Source organism: Leptosomus discolor, chromosome 4 (genome assembly GCF_034619465.1).
Source record: "Leptosomus discolor isolate bLepDis1 chromosome 4, bLepDis1.hap2, whole genome shotgun sequence".
NCBI classification, from domain to species: Eukaryota; Metazoa; Chordata; class Aves; order Leptosomiformes; family Leptosomidae; genus Leptosomus; species Leptosomus discolor.
The window spans coordinates 54181697-54202813 of NC_141394.1; the positions used below are offsets into that span (position 1 = coordinate 54181697).

Below are 21117 nucleotides of genomic sequence, written 5' to 3' on the forward strand. Positions count from 1 at the left end.
TCTTGCCCAGTGCAGCTGTTTTAGCAGAGTATTGGTAACATATTTCTGAAGGTTAAACACTGCTTCTCCCCTTGAGTTGTGGCTGTGGGGTAGCAGCACGTTGCTGGTCAGACTGCCTCCTGTTCTCCATCTGCAGAGGAAGAAAACCATAATCTTGTTCTTCTGTGGGTCTAGCAAACTTGTAGTCAGCTCAGAAGGGAAATGGACTGCTACAGCGTGATTAAAACTTGGTGTTTCATGGTATTGTCAATATGTGACCATACAAACTTAAATACCACATTGTCAGGGAAAAAGATGAGTGATGAGCTCTAGATGCGAAACTCAAAATTTCTAGGTCACTAACTGAGAGTATAAGTCAGCAGAGGCCAGAGCTCGTTATCGTTTCGTGGTTTGCATTTGGTCTCCTTCCAGGTGTGGGGACCAGAGCACTCGCTGCTTTGAGACTCTAACCCCTGACTGAGCTCCGTAGTTAATGCACAGTCCCACTGCAGGCAGACTGCTTCCCTGCCCTCTGCTTCTGTCCCACTCAAAAGTTGTTCAGTTGTTAATCTAGCCTGTGTTTCATTACGGTAGGATGATTAATGAGGTAATGTTTTCTTAGGATATGTACAGATTTTGCCTGTGTAACTGTGATGTACTGAGGAAGCTTGAGGTCCAAAACCTTGACCAGAGAAGCTGAGATTTCTAGGGTTGTATGGGAGTAGTTGGTCAACACATAAAAACAGTTTTGGTAATAGTGTACCTGAACAAGAGTGAAGCAAGTATTGCTCTGTTTTCAAAATAATGCAGCCAGTATATGTATATATTGCAGCTTGGGAGATGGTGGCATTAGCTAGCTGTCTGCTAATTCTGGTCAGTAACCTAAGTGACCTTATTTTTTTAATTCATGTAGCAGTAGTAAGGAGCGTTGTGGATTACACAACCATTTTTTTGTGATATCCTCTACTAGGGAATTTTACTCTCTGTTCCTGAAGAGGGCCAGACATTGGAGAATTTTTGAATCAGAATCTTAATAGATTCATATCTTTTTTTCCCAGTATATTTCTTGTTTTCCTCTTTTATATTTGTGATGAACTGTGTAGTCTTCTAAATACCACCCAAATACTGCTCCTGTCGTTAATGACCAAGCCATAGTTGGTGTCAGTGCATATGGTTAGATGCTTAGTTACTTTTCAAGCCTCAAAAACTGGTAGTATTCAAATGACTACAGTTCTGAATGTACCTGTGATACAGTTGTCCTGCCTCCTTACAGGCTGCTCTCTTTAAAATACGGTTTTATATAAAAACATAGTTTTATTCCTGTCCCTCAACATGGAACACTTCAGAACAGATTTTACTATACTTCAGTTTGTAGGTGAGCATCTCTGTTACTTTGCTGATAAACTGTGGATATTTTCTGTGTCTTCCTGCAAAAATATGAATCCTGTCATTTAATTTTTATCGGAAAACAGTATAGGAAATGCTGTTGCAACATTGTATAAACCATGTAGCAGATGTGAATATAAGACCTTCTAAGAGGGAAAGATGTTACTTAAATTAAGAACTGAGGGGGGAGAAAAAGAGTTTTCACTCGCTCTCACAGTCTTTCAAGCCCCAGCACGTGTGTCCAAGAGGTCCGTCCAGCAGCTGGGTGTACCAGGACAGGGGTGGTCAAGGTGTCTGTCCAACAAAAAGGCACCATGATGCATGTGTCCAGCTGTTAGGTCTGATATCCGTAGCCATGGTACAGGAGGTAAGGACACCAGGTGCCTCATTCTCCTGATGTCCCGGGTTCCCCTTCTGTTGCCAACAGTTTTTGGATCTGTGTTTTTGGAACTAACAGTGATCAGTGTCTCCGTCCTCTCCCACCTCTGTGAGATTTTACATGTTACCACGCTTCTTTGTCTCCAGATCTGTGTGAGTTGTCAAACTGCAGATGGATGTAGGGGTGGGTCTCCATGACCCACTCACCCGGGTGTCGTTCACACAGGCCATGCACAGGAGCCCCACTTCCCCTGGTGCCTCCACAGCCAGACCTTCCTGTTTGTACCAGTCTGAGCCTCTCAGTTGCAGTTCTCTGCAATGCTTTTTAGAGCTTATAAGAATGTATGAAACCAGATAAAGGTTCTTACTGTGGAGAAAGCAGACTACTTTCTGGATTCTAAATTAGAATCAGATAAAAAGTTAAAATGAAAGTGGAGAAAGGTAGGAGAAAAAAGCTTTTTCTTTTTTCTTTGAATTCCAGTACATATAGCTCAAATCTTTTAAATGACCAATTTAGCCATGTATTTTGGAGTTCCGTGGACAAGGATATGATAACCTATTTTTATTTCAGATGTGACTAGTCTCCTCCCCTGGAACTTACAAGCTGTTAACTGTGAAAGCTCGGTGTGTTTATGGTGTCTAAGAATAGCACTGCATGGCACTTAGTATTGTCTTTTTACAGAAGTCCAGTTCGAGTGCTCGCTATGTCTGCATGCTGCATGAGATTTTTTTTCACCAAGTTTGTGCTGTGCCCATGCACTTTCTCTGAAGACAAAGCCCTGAAGGCTGTAATCTGTTTTCCTAAGGAGTTGCACAACTTCAGATTCTTGCTAATTTGGTTCACTTTTATTTGCAGTTAGCATAGATTAATTTCTTCAGAAGGTCTGGGTAGAAATACAGGTGTCTCATGCTTACTTTAAAAAAAGTATTGTTAATTAGGGCTTCATGTGAACTCAGTGCTACCTTATGCTGTTAAAAACCTAAAAAGTGCTGAGGAGCCTAAAAATTCAATGCACACACTAACCACAGAAGCAAAACAATTTTGGATAAGTGACCTAGTGAACAATCCTGAATTTTCTAGATATTTTCTAATTTTCATATTCATCAAACTTTTTTCCCCAAAGAAAAATGAAAATAGACGTCCCAGACCACCACCAACTCAGCAGCCGACATTGCTGGTTTTTCTGTAGAGTTTGGTGAATGAAAGGACTTGGCTCAGAAGAGTGCATTTGGTAAACAGAAAAATACAGACAACTACGCAATTTAAAAACAGACAATAAACAACTAGACAATGTAAAACCAGAGAATTTACAACAACATTGTAAGATACATGTGTGCCATCACAAGCAAATTTATGCTGTAATTGATAAATAATCAACCTCTCCTGTGTGCTAACTCTTTGGTTAATTGTACTGGGAACTGAAACCCATCAGGGTTGAATTTTCAGAAGAGTTGATCCCCTCAGTGCAGAAGACTTTATTTAGGGAATATGTTCAGATATGAAATTTTTTTTTTGACAATTAAATTTAGGTGGTTACCTGGATGTGCAAAAAATTGGGTTTTGTTGTTTTGTTTCCTGTTGTTTTGACTCCTCAGTAAACTTACTGTAAGAATAGACTTTTGAAAATGTTGGGGTTTTTCTTTCCCCCTCCTTGCTGTATTTGTGTTAAACATGACAGATTGAGTTAGTTTTCAGAGGTTTATTTCCCTTTTCAGCTTGTTTGTTCATATGGAGGATTACTAGGCAAAACTGACAGAATCAGAGCGTAGAACAGTTGTTCTTTCCTGAAATTGATACTTAATGCGTGAGACTTATTCTAACCCTGATTTGTGTGTGCCTGAGCATATTCCAATGCTCAAATGCGTGTGTTTGTTGGGGTTTTTTTTAATCCTTGTGTGTATATCTAATACTTTAATTTTTCAAACCATACCTCAGTATCAGAAATACTATTACAATATTTCTGAGTACTTCACTAGGGCCATTACTTACAAAGATGTGGAAATACTCTGTAAATAGACCCAGTCTGGGCTAATGCAGTGTTTTTGAGCTTTAACTTGTAGAAATATTTTTCATCTGAAATATTAATATGCTTATATGGAGCATATTAAAATAAATTAATTCGGTTTCTTTATAGATTTTTTAAAAAAATAGGTTGTGTTTTTTTAACGATACACTATTTGAAGTTATTGGTTACTTTATAGCTGATGCTTCAGAGTCCTTTTCCAAAATAGCTTTTTACAGCAAAGCTGCCAATATTCATTACTTTTTGCATTTACTCAGGAAAGGTATCAGTTTGACATTAATGAGGATAATTGAGGATAATGAGCATAATGAGGATAATGAGGAAAAGTCTTTTCCTCTCTGTACTGGGAGCTGGAATTGCTCTCTTCTCACAAGAGAAGAATAAGCAGGCAGTGGGAGCGGGGGGTTAAACAAACTACCTTCTGTTGTGCTCGGGGAGAGAACACTTTGTAATAGCTGCTGGATTCTGACACTATCTTTTTGGAAATTATATAAAACATAAATTATTTGAACATTTTGGCATTGAGGTTTTTTTTCAGTACAGTGCATCAGTAGGGCTTTTTATATCCTTAATTCTTAAAACTGAGGATGTGGAGTTTTGTTTTTCCAGAGAAATGTGGATTAGGAAAGGTGAGAGCAGGTATTTAAATTCCTTTTTCTGCTTAATGGCTAATAAAGGCATGCCTATGATCACTTTGACCTTGCCACTTGATGCATTTTTTGTGTGTGGCGCATACATAACTGTTAATTTATTGAAAGGAAACAAAAACTTATCGTAGATTATGTGTTTGTAGTGACAAGTGTTAGAATTAAGGTGCTCGTGCAGCCCGTGTATTGGTGTGTGGGCATTCCTTTGATGCTATGATCCTTGCCTTAGTTTTTTAGGTATTACTTCTTAAAGCTTTAGATTTAGGGTTTAGTTTGTGCTTTTCTTTCTCTTCACATAATTAGCTTACCATAAAAATGAAGTCTTTATTCGGAGTGAGTTCACTCATCACTGCTGTGGAAATGTGCACTTTCTTAACTTGTAGAACGTTGTATATGGAAATCTGGAATAAACACTAGCAAATACAGTTCTCTTTCTTTCTCTTTCTACTCTTCTAGTCCCCAGGCCTGACTGGTGTATCTTCCCGTTGCTGCCTTTGCCTCCCTTATGCTTCTTAATTTAACATCACTTAGGCAAGCATTGATAAAATTTTATTGCCTTTGTTAGCTCATGTTTAACATAGGATTTGGAGCATCAGTGTGTTTCCAGCCTGGTGCAGCCTTCAATTTGATAACCCAGGAAGGAGAAAATGGATATCTCTGTTAGCAGTAAGTGTTCTGTTCTCTGTACTGCTTCACCCACCCCCGTGGGTTGAGCAGGGCACACTTTCCATACTAAGCAGAAACGGCATGGGGGAGAAAGTGAGCGTGCAATTTTACTTGCAGACTTACCTGTCACTTGAGAATTTGACCATCATTCTGTGCTGCGCAAGTTGCCCCCAAGGAGAGGGAATGGAGAGAAACCAAACTGCCCGTGGCAAGCTCAAATTTGCTCAATAGGAATTTGCACTTCCCCTGGAAACTTCCTCTATTTAAACTAAAAAAAAAAAAAAAAAAAAAAAAAAGTCTGTTAATGGCAAAATACTGGAAAAGATTGATACAGGTGATAGGAATATAAATACCTGCTAGGCTCAAGTGGGTACCTTATTTCTGGGTCCTTTTCGGTGAAGTTTGGGTCAGTGCTGCAGCCGGGCTGGGAATTCAGCAGCAAGTCATGGGATGGTGTCAGCATTTTTAGCGTTTACATTGTCAGAGGAAGTTGTAACTGCTTTTAGAGAAAAAATTGATGGCACAAATCATTGGAATTGATGCGAGATAACTGAACAACAGAGCTGAGCGCCTTCCAGTTGTCCTCCTGACTCCAGGAGTTAGAACTGAAGGAAAGATGTGTGGTGCTTTCATGACTTGGTTTACATTTTCCTGCAGGCAGGTGGATCAGAAGAACTAACAGAACAAGCCAAAGTGCGGTTATTCTGTCCTTGCTCTCCATATTCAAAAGCAAATTGTCATCTTTACTCCTGTTGCAGTAATAATTTAAAATAAAAAATAAGCATCAGATATTGCTCTTTAAAATGACTAGTGTAAGCTCCCCCCTCGCCCCCGCGCGCCCCCCCCCCCCCAGTTTAGTCATACTGGAATAGAATTGCTTCTGTGTTTGCATTGTTACTGAAGGTATGACTTAAATGCTGTAGAAGCCTAACAGTGAGGTATAGGAAGTAAAGAAACAAGTTCAGGGGTTTTTATGCTTACGTGGTTACTGTTCTGAGGGAATACAAAATTTGTGAGTGAAACTTGGCAGTTATATATGCTCAGTTATTATAGTTCAGTGTTTTGAAGGAAGCTGAGATATCAGGATACATACCTCTGTTACTTGACAACACAGCACTAGTATTTTACTGGTGCTGTGCAAAGTATTTTGACAGTAGGGTCATGTTAAGTCTTCACAATAAGTCTACTGGGAAAGAAGACAGTAGGTAACAGATGTGTGCTTGTAACTAACAGATGTGTGCTTGGGGTGGTATCTTTTCTCTGACAAGTTTGTAACTTGATTACAGAATGATTTTTCTGGCAGAAATTCATATATTGCGTCTAACTTACTTTATTATATGTGCAGCTTTAAATTGAATTGAAAGCTACAGGTATATAATACTGCAGGACAGTAAGAGTGTTTCTGAAAGTTACCATTGGGAATTTAACTTACAGCCCTGAACCTTTACATTGCTGCCTTTATCCTACCATATGTGATGGATTGTGTTCGAGATTATGGACAGATGAAAGAGACTTATCTTTTACATTATTTTAAGCTGATTTTGCATGACAACAGCTTTCTGACAGTGAGGCAAAGCATGTCAAATATATTAGCAGTTTGGAAGTATGCTATTAAATAAATTTTCTGTCTTCCTAAGAAGTTAAAAATATGAATTTTAATTAAAATGGTTTATCTGAAGAGCTTTCTTATTCTGGCAGTTGTAGAAAAGGAATGACATAAACTAAATTTTTAATGGTCTGGCCAACTTTAATGGTCAGGATTTCCTGATGGCATGCCATAATCAAGAATGACTGGGCAGGACTTGAGACAATTGAGTTCAAACTGGTTTCCTCTTCCCCCTCCGATTTTTGTGCTTTATCGCATTGTTTTCCAATGTATATGGCTTGGTCTTTTTTTTTTTTTTTTTTTTTTTTAATGTCTCCTTTTTTTTTTTTCCTGTCTCATAATAATCTACGTGCATGGCCTACCGTAGAAGGCTCTGTAAAGTGTTTCGCATAAAGAGCTGTACTTCTTGCATGTGCTTATAGCAATTTCAGCCAGTGTTTTCCATCTATGTCTAGATGTTACGTCATTAAGGATTTTCTAAAATGTAAATGTGTAAAATAAGTCTTGCATACATCTTAGTGATTTTTTTTTAAAATTTAATTTAAAATTTCTTGTTTGCAAAGGTAGTTATTTGCACCATAGATGGGATGTTCTGCCCTGCCATCCCACACTAAGTAAATTGGAATTACATAGCATGAGAGATCAGGTAAGCTTCAGCAAGTATCTTTGAGACTGTAGCTTGTAGCAGCCTTTGCTGCTCTCAAGTCTGACGTTCTCAGAGGACAGAGTGAGCCCAGAAATGACCGATAGTCTGTTTCTGACTGGCTGCCCTGGATGTCCTGACACTGTCCTGAAGGTTACATCTGACGTCTTTTTCAACCATTAAATTTCTTAATAAAAGTAATTGTGTTTTGTATCATCTGTAGATTCAAAATACCTGCCCATCTGATTTAGGTGATTGTGTGTGATGCATGTGGCTGTTGTTCATCACAATTCTACAGAGAAGCAGGTTCTCTATATACAGTATGAGGATAATGTGTTACTCTGCTGATAATTAAGAGGATAGCTGTGATTATTTTTTTTTTAACCTGAAATAAAGCTTTGCTCAGGGATAAACACTTAAAGTGGTGTTTTGCAAGTCAGTAGTGGTGCTGCTTTCCACAGGTGAGAGAGGTTTAGAAAGAAGGTTTTGTGGGGTTGCCACTTCTCACCTATGTATAAAGGTAAGACTAGCGTCATCCTTATTTAAGAAGTGGCAAAGCCAGTAGGATTTACTCAGAGAAATTTGTAGCCCAGTTTCTCTCTTCTCCTGTATCTGAGTTGAGGCAAAAAAACAGCGCTTAAAATAATTTTCCTGATTTTATCTCTGTGATCTGTTTTATCTTTCTGTCTGTTTTGGAGCGTCAGGGAAGAAATAATATACCTATTTTATTTTGAGATTTCTCAAAATAAAGTGGGGAAGAGACTGCAAGATACGAAGTCCCAGACGGGGACTGGAATATTTGCTGATTAGAATTTGCTCAACCTTTAAAGCAGCTAGGCAAGAAGAATTTCTTGTTCTCTTCACAGTACTTCCTCAAGGAGTGTCTGAATGTTAGTATGAAAAAGGGGGAAAGATGCTATGTGGCAGAGAATATAGGAAAAAGTCTACAGAAGAATTTGGTTATGGGGAGTTTAGAAGGGGGAGAGAGACCTTTCAAGGACTTGTCTGTGTTTGACACACAGGGGACTGACTTCATACGTCTGAGAGACCGTGTTCATAGGTGTGGGAAAGATGGAGGAGAAATTTTCTTCTAAAATTAAATTGATTTAAAAAAAAAACCCCCAAACAAAACCCCAAAACCCATCACTTTTAAGTTTGAAGCAATATTACCGAAACATATTTCTCTTTTGCTTTCTCCCTTGCAGGGAGACTGTTTGTTTAGATTTCTAGAAAGGATTATGCCAAATGAAAATCTAAAAATTACAGTTTACGAATGAAATTGTCAGAGATATTAACAGCGGTGGGGAAAAAGACTACTGAATCTTTGGAAGGACAAAACTACCTAGTTATAAGGCAGAACTTCTTCAAATTTGAGGACCATATGTAGCAGCAAGACTGTGTCTAAGGGATTGTCATCTGGCCCAGATACCTAGAAAACTACATATAGCCAGATGAAGATTTTATGATTTAGTGTTTCTTCTGTGTCTCTGTGTTGGCCTGAAGTAATGTTTGTATTACTGTTTACTGGCAGAGGAGTCTGCGTTTTGGGGAAAGCGAAAGTTAAATTTGTTGCCTGTGTTTTCAGAGGCTTTGAAAGCAGAAAACAAGCTTCGTGTGAGTACCTTAACTAGACAAATCGGCAGCTGCTCTCCTAGTTGAGTCAATTTTCCATAAAGAGGGGAGTGTTCGTATTTGTTGGGAGTAGAAAAATTATTTGTACGATAAAACTTCAGAATATTTCTGTGAGGTTTTTGTTCTATGTTTTTTTGAGTCCAAATGAAAACTCAGCTGTCATAGTACCAGTTCCTGCAATACACTCAAAAAACCTTTCCTTTCCGTATTCCCTCACAGGGCATCTGTCACATTTTAGCCATATGCTTAACTAGCTACTTGTTGAAATAAACTTATCTTCTGTCTATTGATGCAACATTCATTTATTTTTCTTTGTTCCAGAGCTTGGCTAAAATGTAATATAAACATACCTGAAGCTCCTTGAATAAATTGTCAATAGGGAAGTGTTTCTACTGCAGAAGTAAAGTGTAAGTTCCGATTTAGACATGGAGGGGAAGTTATCAATAAATGTATAACTTCCTCTTAGGTTTGGCTTGGCTTTACAAACATTACACTGAACCATACCACTGAACTAAGCCAGTTCTAAGCCTGTTTCTACTTCCCAGGTAGGTAATGCATTCATCTTATTAACATGTGACCTTTCATAAATGCATGACAGAAGTACTGGCTAGTACTCTACTGCTGATCATTTAATTCTTTTCATCAAATTCACATAAAATCAATGAAGGAGAGAGGGGTGAATAAGAATTTGCAGCCTGGGCTTTTAGTCAATGTGGCTTGTTAGTGAGATAATGGTTCTTCTTTGCCTGTTGGTGTGGTGTAATGGGACATGTGAGCCATGACCTTTCTTAAACATTTTCCAAAGATAGTTCGCTGTATACTGCCAATGCAGAGAAAGAACAGGGAATGCCATACCTCATGTCACTGGATGAATTAGTCATGTAATCTGTATTGAAAATAATAGGATGTTTGTTCACCAGGAGCTATGTATCCAGACTCATATCTGAGTAATACAGGAGAAAGAGCAGATTTTTTTTCTTGGTCGTGTATATACTAATGTATTTGGACTGATTTCCGTTTCAACCACTGCATTTATATTTGTGGTATTACCGATCAGTAGATGTATAGTATGTAAAACAAAGGGATATCTAGGTAACACAATCTATGAAAATTTCTGTGGTCAGTGGCCCTTAATACGTACGTAATTTCACTGGCAACAGCTGTGAATTTTATTCACATTATTTAGGTTGTCTTGTAAGATGACATGACTGTGGTGTCAGGAGGCTGCTGTGCCTCTCCCTTTACTTTCAGGTTTTCATACCAGTGTAAAGAATAATGTTTTTATTAGGTACTTTTTCTTAAACACGTCCTAAAAATGCCTCAAAAAGTGGCATCTAGCAGAATCTCATTCTCTTAGTCGATCTAAGCACATCATTGAGAATTATATACATCACTGAAAAAGTCGGGATAGCATAGAAATATTTAACTGTAAGTGGTTAAAATAAGTGTATGTTTTGCAAGTTTGCAATTTCTTCTCTTATTGTAATCTATTAACACAGTTGAAAATGAGTAACATTTTGCTAGTAAATGAGTGTTAATGAAATAAATGGAAAAATCTGGATAAATGCAATGTAACTCAGGAGTATCCACCATCTCTCTAAAGACTGCTGACTCCAGTGCTTGTGTGATGCTGGTGAACCAAGGAACCAGCCAGTGCCGTGTCTGTAGCGGTGCTGGCTGTGCTTGAGATCAGCTGGGATTCAGTACAGCTAGAGGTGGTAAGGCAGTAATAAATCCAACTTACGGACAGACTCCGTGCACTGTCGCTGGTGCTACATAGTTTGGGCAAAAAACAGTGAAGTAGACCTGGCTGGTCTACTGTGCTGTCACATGCTTTGGCAACCCAGGTAAACTGTCTGAATAAATGAATAGTAACTGCATCCTCCTGTTGCTACTCTGAAAGCAAATCCAAGAAATGTAAGTGAAAAATGGCTTTTCCTTTATGTATGTCTACAGACTGGAGGCTAAGATTCGGAATGTGCATCTGTTACTAGAGCAGTACACGTTGGACTTTGTTGTCTTCATAACGATGTTCATCATTTCTGTCATTCAAATAATTAAGTTTTTTCGCCTATACAAGTATGGAAACTTCGGAAAAATAGAAACCTGATGGTCTACGGGAGTTGCAGAATTGTGGAATAGTGATAAGGTTATTGAAGAAGACTGCTGGTCTGGGACACAGGAAAGATAGGTTTAACTTTTTAAGCTTTTTCAACTTCAAAGCACATATGAAGTGTCAACACTTGGCTAAGTATAAAGTAGTACCAAAAAAAGTGTACAAAAGCTAAAGTTCATCATTTCATATTAACTATGAAGTGAAATGCACTCATTGACTGTCACAGGCTGGGGTGCGTTTGTTGCCTTTTGGTACCTGCTTTGTATGTTTGAATCCTGAATAATCTAGTTGGTAAATAGGACACTACTTATATCCTTAAATACTTGATGTATTTGAACTATACAGAGAGAAGCAGGATGATAAAAATAGCATTCTTTAATATCAGCTTGGGTATTAAGTAACCTTTCCTGGTTCTGGACACTTGTGTTTAACATGAAACAACTTTCTTTCTCATTTAGCATATATCAGGGCGTGTTGCCTTTTGACCTAGGAGTATGTCGTCTGTCTAATTATCCTTTGTATTGTTTTACTGTTCCTTGAAACTATCCAAACAATTTGGTGTGGCCTTAGCAACCAAACAATACTGGTTAACAGAGATTTCCTATGGCACTTGCTCCCAGATTTCCCACTAGCGCTAGCTCACATCAGAGCATACAAACAGGATATTGTTTCAAGTGAATAACATTCAGCGTTTGCAAGTGATTTATGAAAGTAGTTTTCTGTTTCTGAACTGTTGCGAGTGGTATGATTTTTGGTTCCAGAACTCATCTGAAGTTCTGTAGAATGGTCCATATTTTGAAGCTTCAAAACTGTGTTTGAAACTTAAATTTTCTCTTCCAGCTAAGAGCAGAGAATGGTTTATGCTTTGGTGGCAAAGAATAGCAGAAAGAAATTATTTAATCCTGTCCTGTAATGAGGTTTTTTTTCCCCATTAATCATGCTATGTAAAGCCATGTAGACCCTTCCTACAGTGTTATCAGTTGCAAGTTCATGAGTAAATGAATCCCACTGAACATAGTTATACCAGCTAATGAAGTTGTTTGACCTAGCTAAGAAATCTGGTAATAGATTTTGGCTTTCCTTTAAGGAACTACTATATATTTTCTTATTAAGCACAGTCAAACTCCCTCCCCTTTTTCCCTCCTGTTTTTTTTCCTGTGTGTGTTTAACTAACTGACTAGTTTTACATAGCAGAAAAAGCCATGAACACTGTCATATGCAGGGCAAGAGTCATTAATGTGAACTATTAATGCTGTCATGAATTAGAGTCCTCAGCAAGTTCATAGATGAAAGTAAATCCTAGTCATTTATTCTGTCTTTTGAAAATGCTGGCATTTCAGCAAAACTAAGATATTTGTAATCCTCTCATGGCGGCGTTTGTAATTGCTTCAGTTTGACATTTTTCCCTTGTTTTGTTGAGGGAGGTTTAATACTGGCTGAAGAGTTTGTGCTTGTAAACACAGAGATTAGTAATGTGTATGACTATAGGATAGCCTTAACTCTGCTTTGCTGCTGGAAGAGTAAAAAGGCAAGTGCTGTCCCTGCATTGACTCTCCTCTGTGCTGGCACAAGCGTACGTGCAGTCATGTGGTGAGCGAATTGGGCAACTGGTTGTGTCAAAATTAACCTGGGGAAAAAAGTCAATACGTATGCTGCTTTTCCAGTTCAGTTCATTACACAGCTGAACACTTGTGTATGTTTGCAGAGGAGCAGGATGATACAGGGAAGGAGATACTGGCTGGGAGAGATTGCAGCCTTTGACCATCCTGCAGCTTATGCCACCCAAAGGGGGCTGTGTGAAACTACAGCCAAGGAGTGGGGTCTGTGGCATTGCTGGCTGTCCTGGTACCGTGTTTCCCTGCTTCAGGGTCGTACCCTCTGCAACACTTCTGGGAGCTGGTCTGATTCTTGTCCAGTTGCTTCTTTTTTTCTTGCTGGGGTTAGGTTTTGTCCAGTTTACCCATTTTGGGTTGATTTCCTGTGTTGTTACATGGGCCTGGGGGGAGGGTTTGCGTGCAGTATGCCTGGCTTTAGATCAGTCTAAACAGCCTTGGGGTTTCATCCTTAGTGAGAGAAGCTGTTTTGTGGCTTTGAAAGTTAACATACTAAGATGGTCTCGTACTGAGGATTAGTTTACTAATGCGAAGTAAAGACAGTGCTTTGAAGATGATCAGCTCTCAATGTTTTCCTGATTTGTAAATGATAGGGACTTTTTAAGGCAATCTTTGAAAACTGGAGACAAAAATGTATTGTGTAAACACACTATTAAGACTCGTCTACATAAAGCAAATCTAGATGTAGTTCTGGGTTAAGGAGCATGTTAGTCCTTCTTAGTTTTCCTATAGAGAGACAAGAGCTGGTTGAGTACCAGCTTCTCATTGTTCAGGAGTGTGGACTGCAGTGGAGCTGTGGCATGTTCCCTTACATCCCCAGTCCTGACCATGTGGGGATTGGGCATACTCCAGTAGATAAGTCTAGAAAGAGCCAAAGGAGCTGCTTTGCTAAATTTCTTCTGGCCAGACACAGCTGATGATGATCAAAAGGAGTTTTAAACTTCTCTGATTTCTTTCCAATCTGTTAGCTTCAATATGTAACTTAAAATTAATAGAGTCCAGTTTGTCTGTTGAGTAGAACAAAGCTTTAGCTTGCGTAGAAACTCTCATATTTAGGATAAAAGCAACAGTTTACTTAGAAACATGTGGTATCTGATAGGAGTCCTTAGGTACTTTATTTTTTATTTGTTCATCTGCAGATGGAGATGAAAGGAAAGTTGTTCAACATCTGTGTGTTGCAGCATTTTTCTGTTTTGTCAGTCTCCTACTTGGTATTTCTCTTTGTACCTGCTATGGCTAGGAAGGATATATTCCTTCTTTTCTCCTCTTCTTTCCTCAAACCTCTGTGCTCTCGTTCTTGACACGTATTGCATCTCTCTCGTTTCCTGGGCTGCCTTTGGAAGCGTCGGGCCTTAGGATTGACAAGAGCATGGCTGCTGGAGAATGTGGACATTGTAAAGAAATGAAATATTTGTTAAAGCACCTGACACTTTTATTGTTCTGTCTTGAGGGACAAGCCAATCATCAGATCAGAAATGGGATAAGAAAGAATTTGTCTTTAAAGTCAGATGTTTTGGGTTCTTGTGCAGCATGCACTTTGTGCTGTTTCTTAATGCCTTTATGTACTTTGATCTAGTGAACTTCCACCATAGGGATCTAGAACATGGCAGTGTCTTTGATCTCCTGTTGCCTGTGCTGTGTGGCACACGCTCTTCTATGTCTTTTAGGACCTCTGTTACTGAGATCAAAGTACTAGATCAAAGTGTTAGCGGCTGTTCAGAAATGCTTTATGGCAGGCAGTGTGTGTGCATGACGTTCTGGTGTTGCCCCCAGTTGCTGGGAACTCGGCTCTGTGACCTTGGCAAGTCCTTCGAAGACAGCACACTGCAATTTACGTACAGGAAAAAGTATGCATTACTCTAACTAAACAGTAAGTTGGTACAAAAATTACTTAGGGGAAGATAGGTAGTACTCACAACCTAATGCAAGGTAACCTTCCTTTTTGATTAGAGGCTGAGGTAGTTGTGACCATTCTGTTTTCACTCCTGCTGAATTGCTCGCTTCGCTAATGCACTTGATAAATGATTGCTTTCAGTGGAAGCTGAGGGAGTCTGCGTTACGTAAAACGTAACTTTCTGAACTGAGTGAAGAAATGATGAATGGCTGAAACTCAGATTTGGGAAGATGTGAAGTACCAACGGTTTGGTCTCCATGGAAACCAGTATTTTCATGAATGAGTTGGACACTGAAAATTGTTTGAGTAGAAGTTGTGGTTAATATTTAGCTAATAGGAATTGTACATGCACAAGTTGAAAAACACACAAAAATTTTACAAATTCATCATAATTGGCCAAGTGCGTCACCTCACACTTTAACTGAAAAAAGCCTTAAAGAAGCTTAGCTGAACAAATCGTGGTATGCAATACAATAGACTGAGACTAAGCTCCCTACACAACTACCTTAGGAAAATAAAATCTTAATATCAATAGGTAAGAATTCTTAATATCAATCCCTAATATCAGTTAAAAAAATGTCTGCAGTCATGGAATATGCTAGAGAACTATCAGACTTTCCTGGATAGATCTGGGGCATCATTAGAGATGTCAGTATTTATTTGGATTTATAGTGTGCAAGAGAATTGTAATTATTTACTCTAATTGTTATGTCTGTGTGAAACTCGTGTATGAGTTGAGTTCTGATACCTGATTTTTGGTGCTGCAGTACACACTGGCTGACAGCTGTGATAATAAATGTTTTTGAGTGCTTAGGGAGAAAAATAAAGTCGATGTGGATAAATATATGTAAACTCAGTATATGACAATTTCAGTATATGTTGAAAGCACTGGTACTTAGAGAGGGAGACTAAATATATCCAGTGTTATTTATATTGATCGATTAATTAGTATTTCTGATAAGGAGCAAGTCTTTTAGATTTGTGACTAGAGAGTGGAGAAGAAGAGTTAGTATAACATGTCTATCAAGGGTTTGCATTCTTGTTAGGAAAATCAGCTTAGTGACAAAAAAGTGCCAAGAGAGGCCAAGGAAATATTTCTCTTGAAGATACTTGAACACCAAGTAGGAATTTGAACTTCCTGGACAATTTATAAAAATTGATTCAAGATGCTTCTCATGGTGTAGGGAAATAAACCTTTACATGGAGCCTTTTGGTTTTCAGTCATGCTTGAACTGAAGATAGCAGATATTAAAAGCTGTGATCTTTATCATGATCATCATGTAGTTGTATTCGGAATGGGGTGGTTCACACAGTGAAGACAGTTTTGCATTTTATCAATAACAAAAAAGAGTTACATTGTAAACCCTTATGCACCTTAGAGTAGAATTTCCCACCTAATTAAAAAAAATGTTGGATGTTATAGCTAGCTATTTCCTCCTGGTTTACAGAATTTACTGTGTGAATTCATCTGTGTGGTTGATGGGAAAATAAAGAAGTGACAGGCACTGTGTTTAGAAGCTCTGCTTTATAGCTCTTTATTTTTCTTTTTTTTTTTCTTATAGCCTCCACACCACCCAGCAGAGCAAATAAACGCAGAGTTTCTCCAAGTGTTGTTTCCACCTGGGAAAAGAGAGGCATCATCATGTCTAACATTACTATTGATCCAGATGTCAAACCTGGCGAGTATGTCATCAAAAGCCTCTTTGCTGAATTTGCTGTTCAAGCTGAAAAGAAAATTGAAGTTGTAATGGCTGAACCTTTGGTGAGTCCTTTTTTTCATAGTATCCCTTGAAATGGTCCTGCTTTTTTTCTAAGTTACGCTGATTTATAGTATGTATGGTTACTGAAAAAACATCCCCAGATATTGTTGACTTTTCAAAGGGATTACTTCAGGAATAAATAGGCTTCTACAAACAGGGTTGCTACCTGGATTTTGTTTTATTGACTTCCGTTAAAACTGTTATGTAGTGGTTACTGGAAACAAGACATCTTAGTATTTATAAGTTCTGTAAAGTTACAAAAGGAAATAGCAACAACAAAAAATGTTCCCTCATTAACACAGAGAAGTATGTTTCCTGTTGATGTTTCTTTGAAATAATACTTTGACGATACACTTTCAAGAAAAGATGCATTTGGTTTCTTTCCCAAAGTAATGACACTGACACCTGGAAGGATATAGTAGCCAGCATATATGGCAGATCAGGCAAAATGCGAAATTCTTTTGGTGATCCAGACCACGTGATCTTGAAATAATGGATTTTTTTTAACTTGGAAATTTCTGGGGGGAAAAAGGGGTTTTGTTAACTTGGAAATTTGCTGAGCAGGTGAGAAGCTGTAGCTCGCAGAGGGCTGGCTCACAGAAGGCCTCTACAACTGCTGCTTGCAGAAGTGTTCATATGCAGAAGTGCACGTGTGAGCACTTGAGTCCCAGTTTTAAAACTTTAGGAAAAAATGTTATTAAGAAGCGGTCCAAAAGAACACAAAAATGGGGCTAAACATGTTTTGTGGTGTCACTGATGGAATCATCTTCAACTAAAACCGTTAGTGGATCAGAGGCTGAGGAAAAGGAAACACTCCTTCATACACACCTACTTAGGCATACCTTGTGTGTGTGTGTGTGTGTCTGTACACCAGGCAAGCCTACAACTTAAACGTCACTTCTCTGTTTCCTTACGGACTTCTAAAAGACTCAGATATTCAGGAGGATTTGAGAAGAAAACACAGAAACTTTATAGGAAAAGAGGCAGGCAAATGGTGAAGGGTACCCCGCTGAGAAATGAGAGGAGAGCTCCAGGGGTGGTGATGCTGTGGGTGGAAAGGCAGAGAGCTCCACTCAGGGTGGCCTGCCTGCCTGCTGCTGCTCCCTCAGCCCCTTTTCCATTCATCTGCAAAACGTACCAGGAGGGTAGTGCTTGGACAGAATGACATAGACTGGCAGTAATTCAGACAAGCTGAAGAGGGCTTTTCCTGTAGACACAGCTAGTTCGGAGTTAAGTCTCCTAACCGGAATACTGGTAGCAAGGTAAATGCAACAGCCCTGGAGTTCACTTGTGCTACAAAACTTGTCCATAGACCAGATTAAATAAATCCTCTGACATCAATCCTGGGCTGTGTCTCCCTGCCACACCATTGACTGTTAGTTAAACAAGCGTTTTTAAATCTGTTAATCATATAAAATCAAAACATCTCACCAGATTAAAAATTAGGAAACCCTTGAAACTAATGAAATAACGCACTTCTTAAAGAAGAGTGATTCCCAGCTGTCTTGTCTGGTGAGGTTTTGTGGGGATTGCATGAAGTCTAACCTAGTCAAGTTACTGTTAAGGTGCTGAAATTTATATTTTGTGTGTATACAATATGTATAAAATTCTTTGGGATAAAATAAGAAATTACATCTATTAATGGAGTAGTCATTTGCAAAGGTCTTTAACGGTTCTGTCTGGATTCATTTGCTAAGTTGAATTCCTTTAAACAAAATGTTTTTTAAAGCAATCAAATGTAAATTTACACATATAGCCAGTATTCCTTACTTTATATTGGTGGGAAGGAAGGACTATATAGAAAATGAGCAATTTAAAAGAGATGCCAAAAGCTATGGAAAAGTAAAACAACCTGAGCCTCTATAACACACAGAGGTAGAGGGGAATCCTTAGGTGTCTCAGTGAAAGGAAGTATTAAAGTACTGAAGTGGTTTTATTTTTGTACGTAGTATTTGATATAAATACTGAATATTCAGTTCTAGTGTATGACATTTAAAAAGAAAGATAAAAGGCTGAAAGGGCACGGGAAGGGCACTGACTGAGATTAGAGAAAAGGCTTTAATGGAAGAGAGGAAAACCCTTTATCATTTTAGGGTGATTTGGTTTTGTGGGATGGCTTGGCTACAGATAATAATGTGGAGAATATATATATATATAGTATGACATAAATCTTTAATGTGTTAGATGAAACTAGGCTGTTGGATGATGCCGTTGGAGAGAATTTGGAGCCAGACCCATTAAAGTTAGCAGCTAGACACTTTTTAAAACTTGAAGATGAACATGCTAGTAGGGGAGCAAAAATTAATTAAAAAATAATAATAAAACAGCACCTAGGGGTGAGGAAATGGTACCATTTTGGCTAGATGTGTGGATTTCATTTAGAAGTAACTGACTTGTGATTTTAAAAAGTAACTAAATGGTTTCTCTGGCTGTGAATTTACTTACATACTCAGTGAGTAACAAAGCAGTTTCCTTTCACTCGTTTAATTAAGAGTCCTCTGCTTGCAAAATTTTAATACCACAGTTTCCAAAGTTACAGAAAGAGTGTATCAGCAGATGCTTAAAATAAATTATTCGAGTAGTGAGCGTAACTGCAGGAAGGAAGATCGTCCTTTTAGTGAGTAAATTAGATTAAAACACTTTTTTTAAAGTCAGTTTTTCTAAGTCTTTTGTGTTAGTATGTAGTTTTAAAGGAAAAAAGGCTCAAACACATGTTATTGTAGCTTAACATGCTCTTCCTCAGCTGAGCAAGGATGACTGTGAGGCATGGTACCAGCCTTCCCCAAATGTGAAACAAACTACACCAGTAAAAACAATTAGTGATAAACTCAGTTACCTTGTATTTTGTCAGGCTGCATGTAGATATATAGATGGTTAGAATTTAAGCAGAGTTTAACATGGTGCTACCATGCTATTATCAACCTATTAACTAAGTAATCTGCTAACTTTCTCAATTGTAGTTCAGTCTCATGTTTAAGTCAAAACTAGCAAGAGTATTTAAGCTTGTTCCCAACACCAGTGATTTTATTCCATCACGGAGATACTAAACATTGCTCAGAGTAGCCCTGTACGCTTTTGCAGGCCTTGCCTAGGTGCTTTCAAAAGGTTGTCTGTGAAGTGTAGCACACCACGTTCCTTCAGCACAGGGGTTCTCGTACGCTGCTCTGGCGCTGGGGCAAGGATGCAGGTGCTGCCCCGCGCTTGGGCTGCAGGAGGCAAGGCAGCATCACTTGTCTGGTTTCTTACTTGTGGCTCGGAGGCCAGAAACAAGTACCCTCGCTTTGCTGTGTTCACCTGAGCTGCCCTGCTGAGGTGTGCACCAGAGGGCGGTGCTGGTAAATACTGGAGAGGGGCCAACGGGTGGTACCTTTTTCCACAGGTGCAGTTGTTTGCACAGCACACGCACGTCTGTCTACATCCTGATTGCTGCTGCCTGCCGTATGTTGACATTTCTGCTTTACACAGTGGATGCAAACGGCTCTTTGTTAATTCAATAGTGGTGGGGTTTTTTGTAATTCTCCCCCCCCTCCCCCATCTCACTTGTAAAAGATAAATGTAGACCTGTTATTTCCATCTCTCTCTGAACTTCAGGAAGCTAGGAAAATAAATCTTAAATTATTGATTCGGAGAAAGTTTCCAGACCTTTACTTTATGCTGTTGGATAGATTTTTGTAATTCATGTGAGACAACTGGGGACATGACAAAGCAGCGTTAGAAGATGACATTGAAAGAAAATAAATTTTAAAACCATACAAATAACACAAAAGCCTTGATAAACCTTTGACTTGGTTAAGAAGTATTGTTTGGTTGTGTCACATTTTTGTTTGGTCAATGTTACATTAGCTACAGTGATATTTACCTTTTAGAAAGATCTTTAATGCTGAGGAAAAAAATAATAGGATTATGAATGGATAAGGTCTTTATTCTTTCTGATACTAAAAATCCTAAAAGTTATATCAACATTTGATGTACAAAGTGTCTCAATTAGTATAGAATGTGTGTGTGGGGGGGAAGCTAAACTTTCAGAACTGTCTTAGAAATAGTTTGCTATCTGTTGTCAGGGATTTCACCTTCTTCGTTTAAAGACTTGCAGATCATTTCACGTCTCTTTGATTTGTTACTATTCTTTCCTTTAGTTATTTCTGGTTTTAGATGCATGCAGTGGGTATAATAAACCCCGTGTCTGTTCACCTGTGTGATAGTTTTGTAGTACCGTGGGGGAAACGTGGCATGTCAGGGCATTGTATCATAAGGAGACTTATGGAGCCTGACTTTTACTGTCTTCTTACAGGAAAGTCACTGCTTGGGAAATAGTTTTCTAGTTATGTTCCTTCAGCTTATTTAGCAATATACGATGTTTATATAGGGTGGAACATTTCTCATGTTTCTGCTTTATAGATAAGATACAATTATTTGTGCATTTAATCTGAAAGCATAGTACAGATAACATGAATTCACCTACAGTAGACCTCTCCTTATAAAAAAGGGAAGGGAGGAATTCTAGTTAAAAGGGAATTCTGATTTGCAAGTGCTCTCTGGAGCTTTTAGTGTCTGCTGCAAATGTCAATTCTTTGTTCAAAGAGTACTTTGAACAGGCTTATCATGTAAAATTATATGAATTTGTAAGATTAAAAAAAGTGTTTATTTGCCAGTATCTGAAACCTCTTCCCCCTTGCTTTTGAATACACAGCGAAAGAACATTGGCTAATACATCAATTGATGAACAAAGAGAACTATTTCAGAATATTAAATGCATTTTCCTGAAACACCATT

General features: G+C 38.5%; 1 protein-coding gene across 3 annotated transcripts in view; it reads left to right on the forward strand.

Annotated features, from left to right (window-relative positions):
* Positions 1–21117, forward strand: part of FRYL (FRY like transcription coactivator) — a 147910-nt gene that overhangs the window by 25688 nt on the left and 101105 nt on the right. For all 3 annotated transcript variants that reach the window (XM_086463977.1, XM_086463979.1, XM_086463980.1), the window contains exon 2: positions 16147–16346. In XM_086463977.1, coding sequence (XP_086320103.1) covers positions 16147–16346 — 200 coding nt within the window. The remainder of the gene's footprint in view (positions 1–16146; positions 16347–21117) is intronic.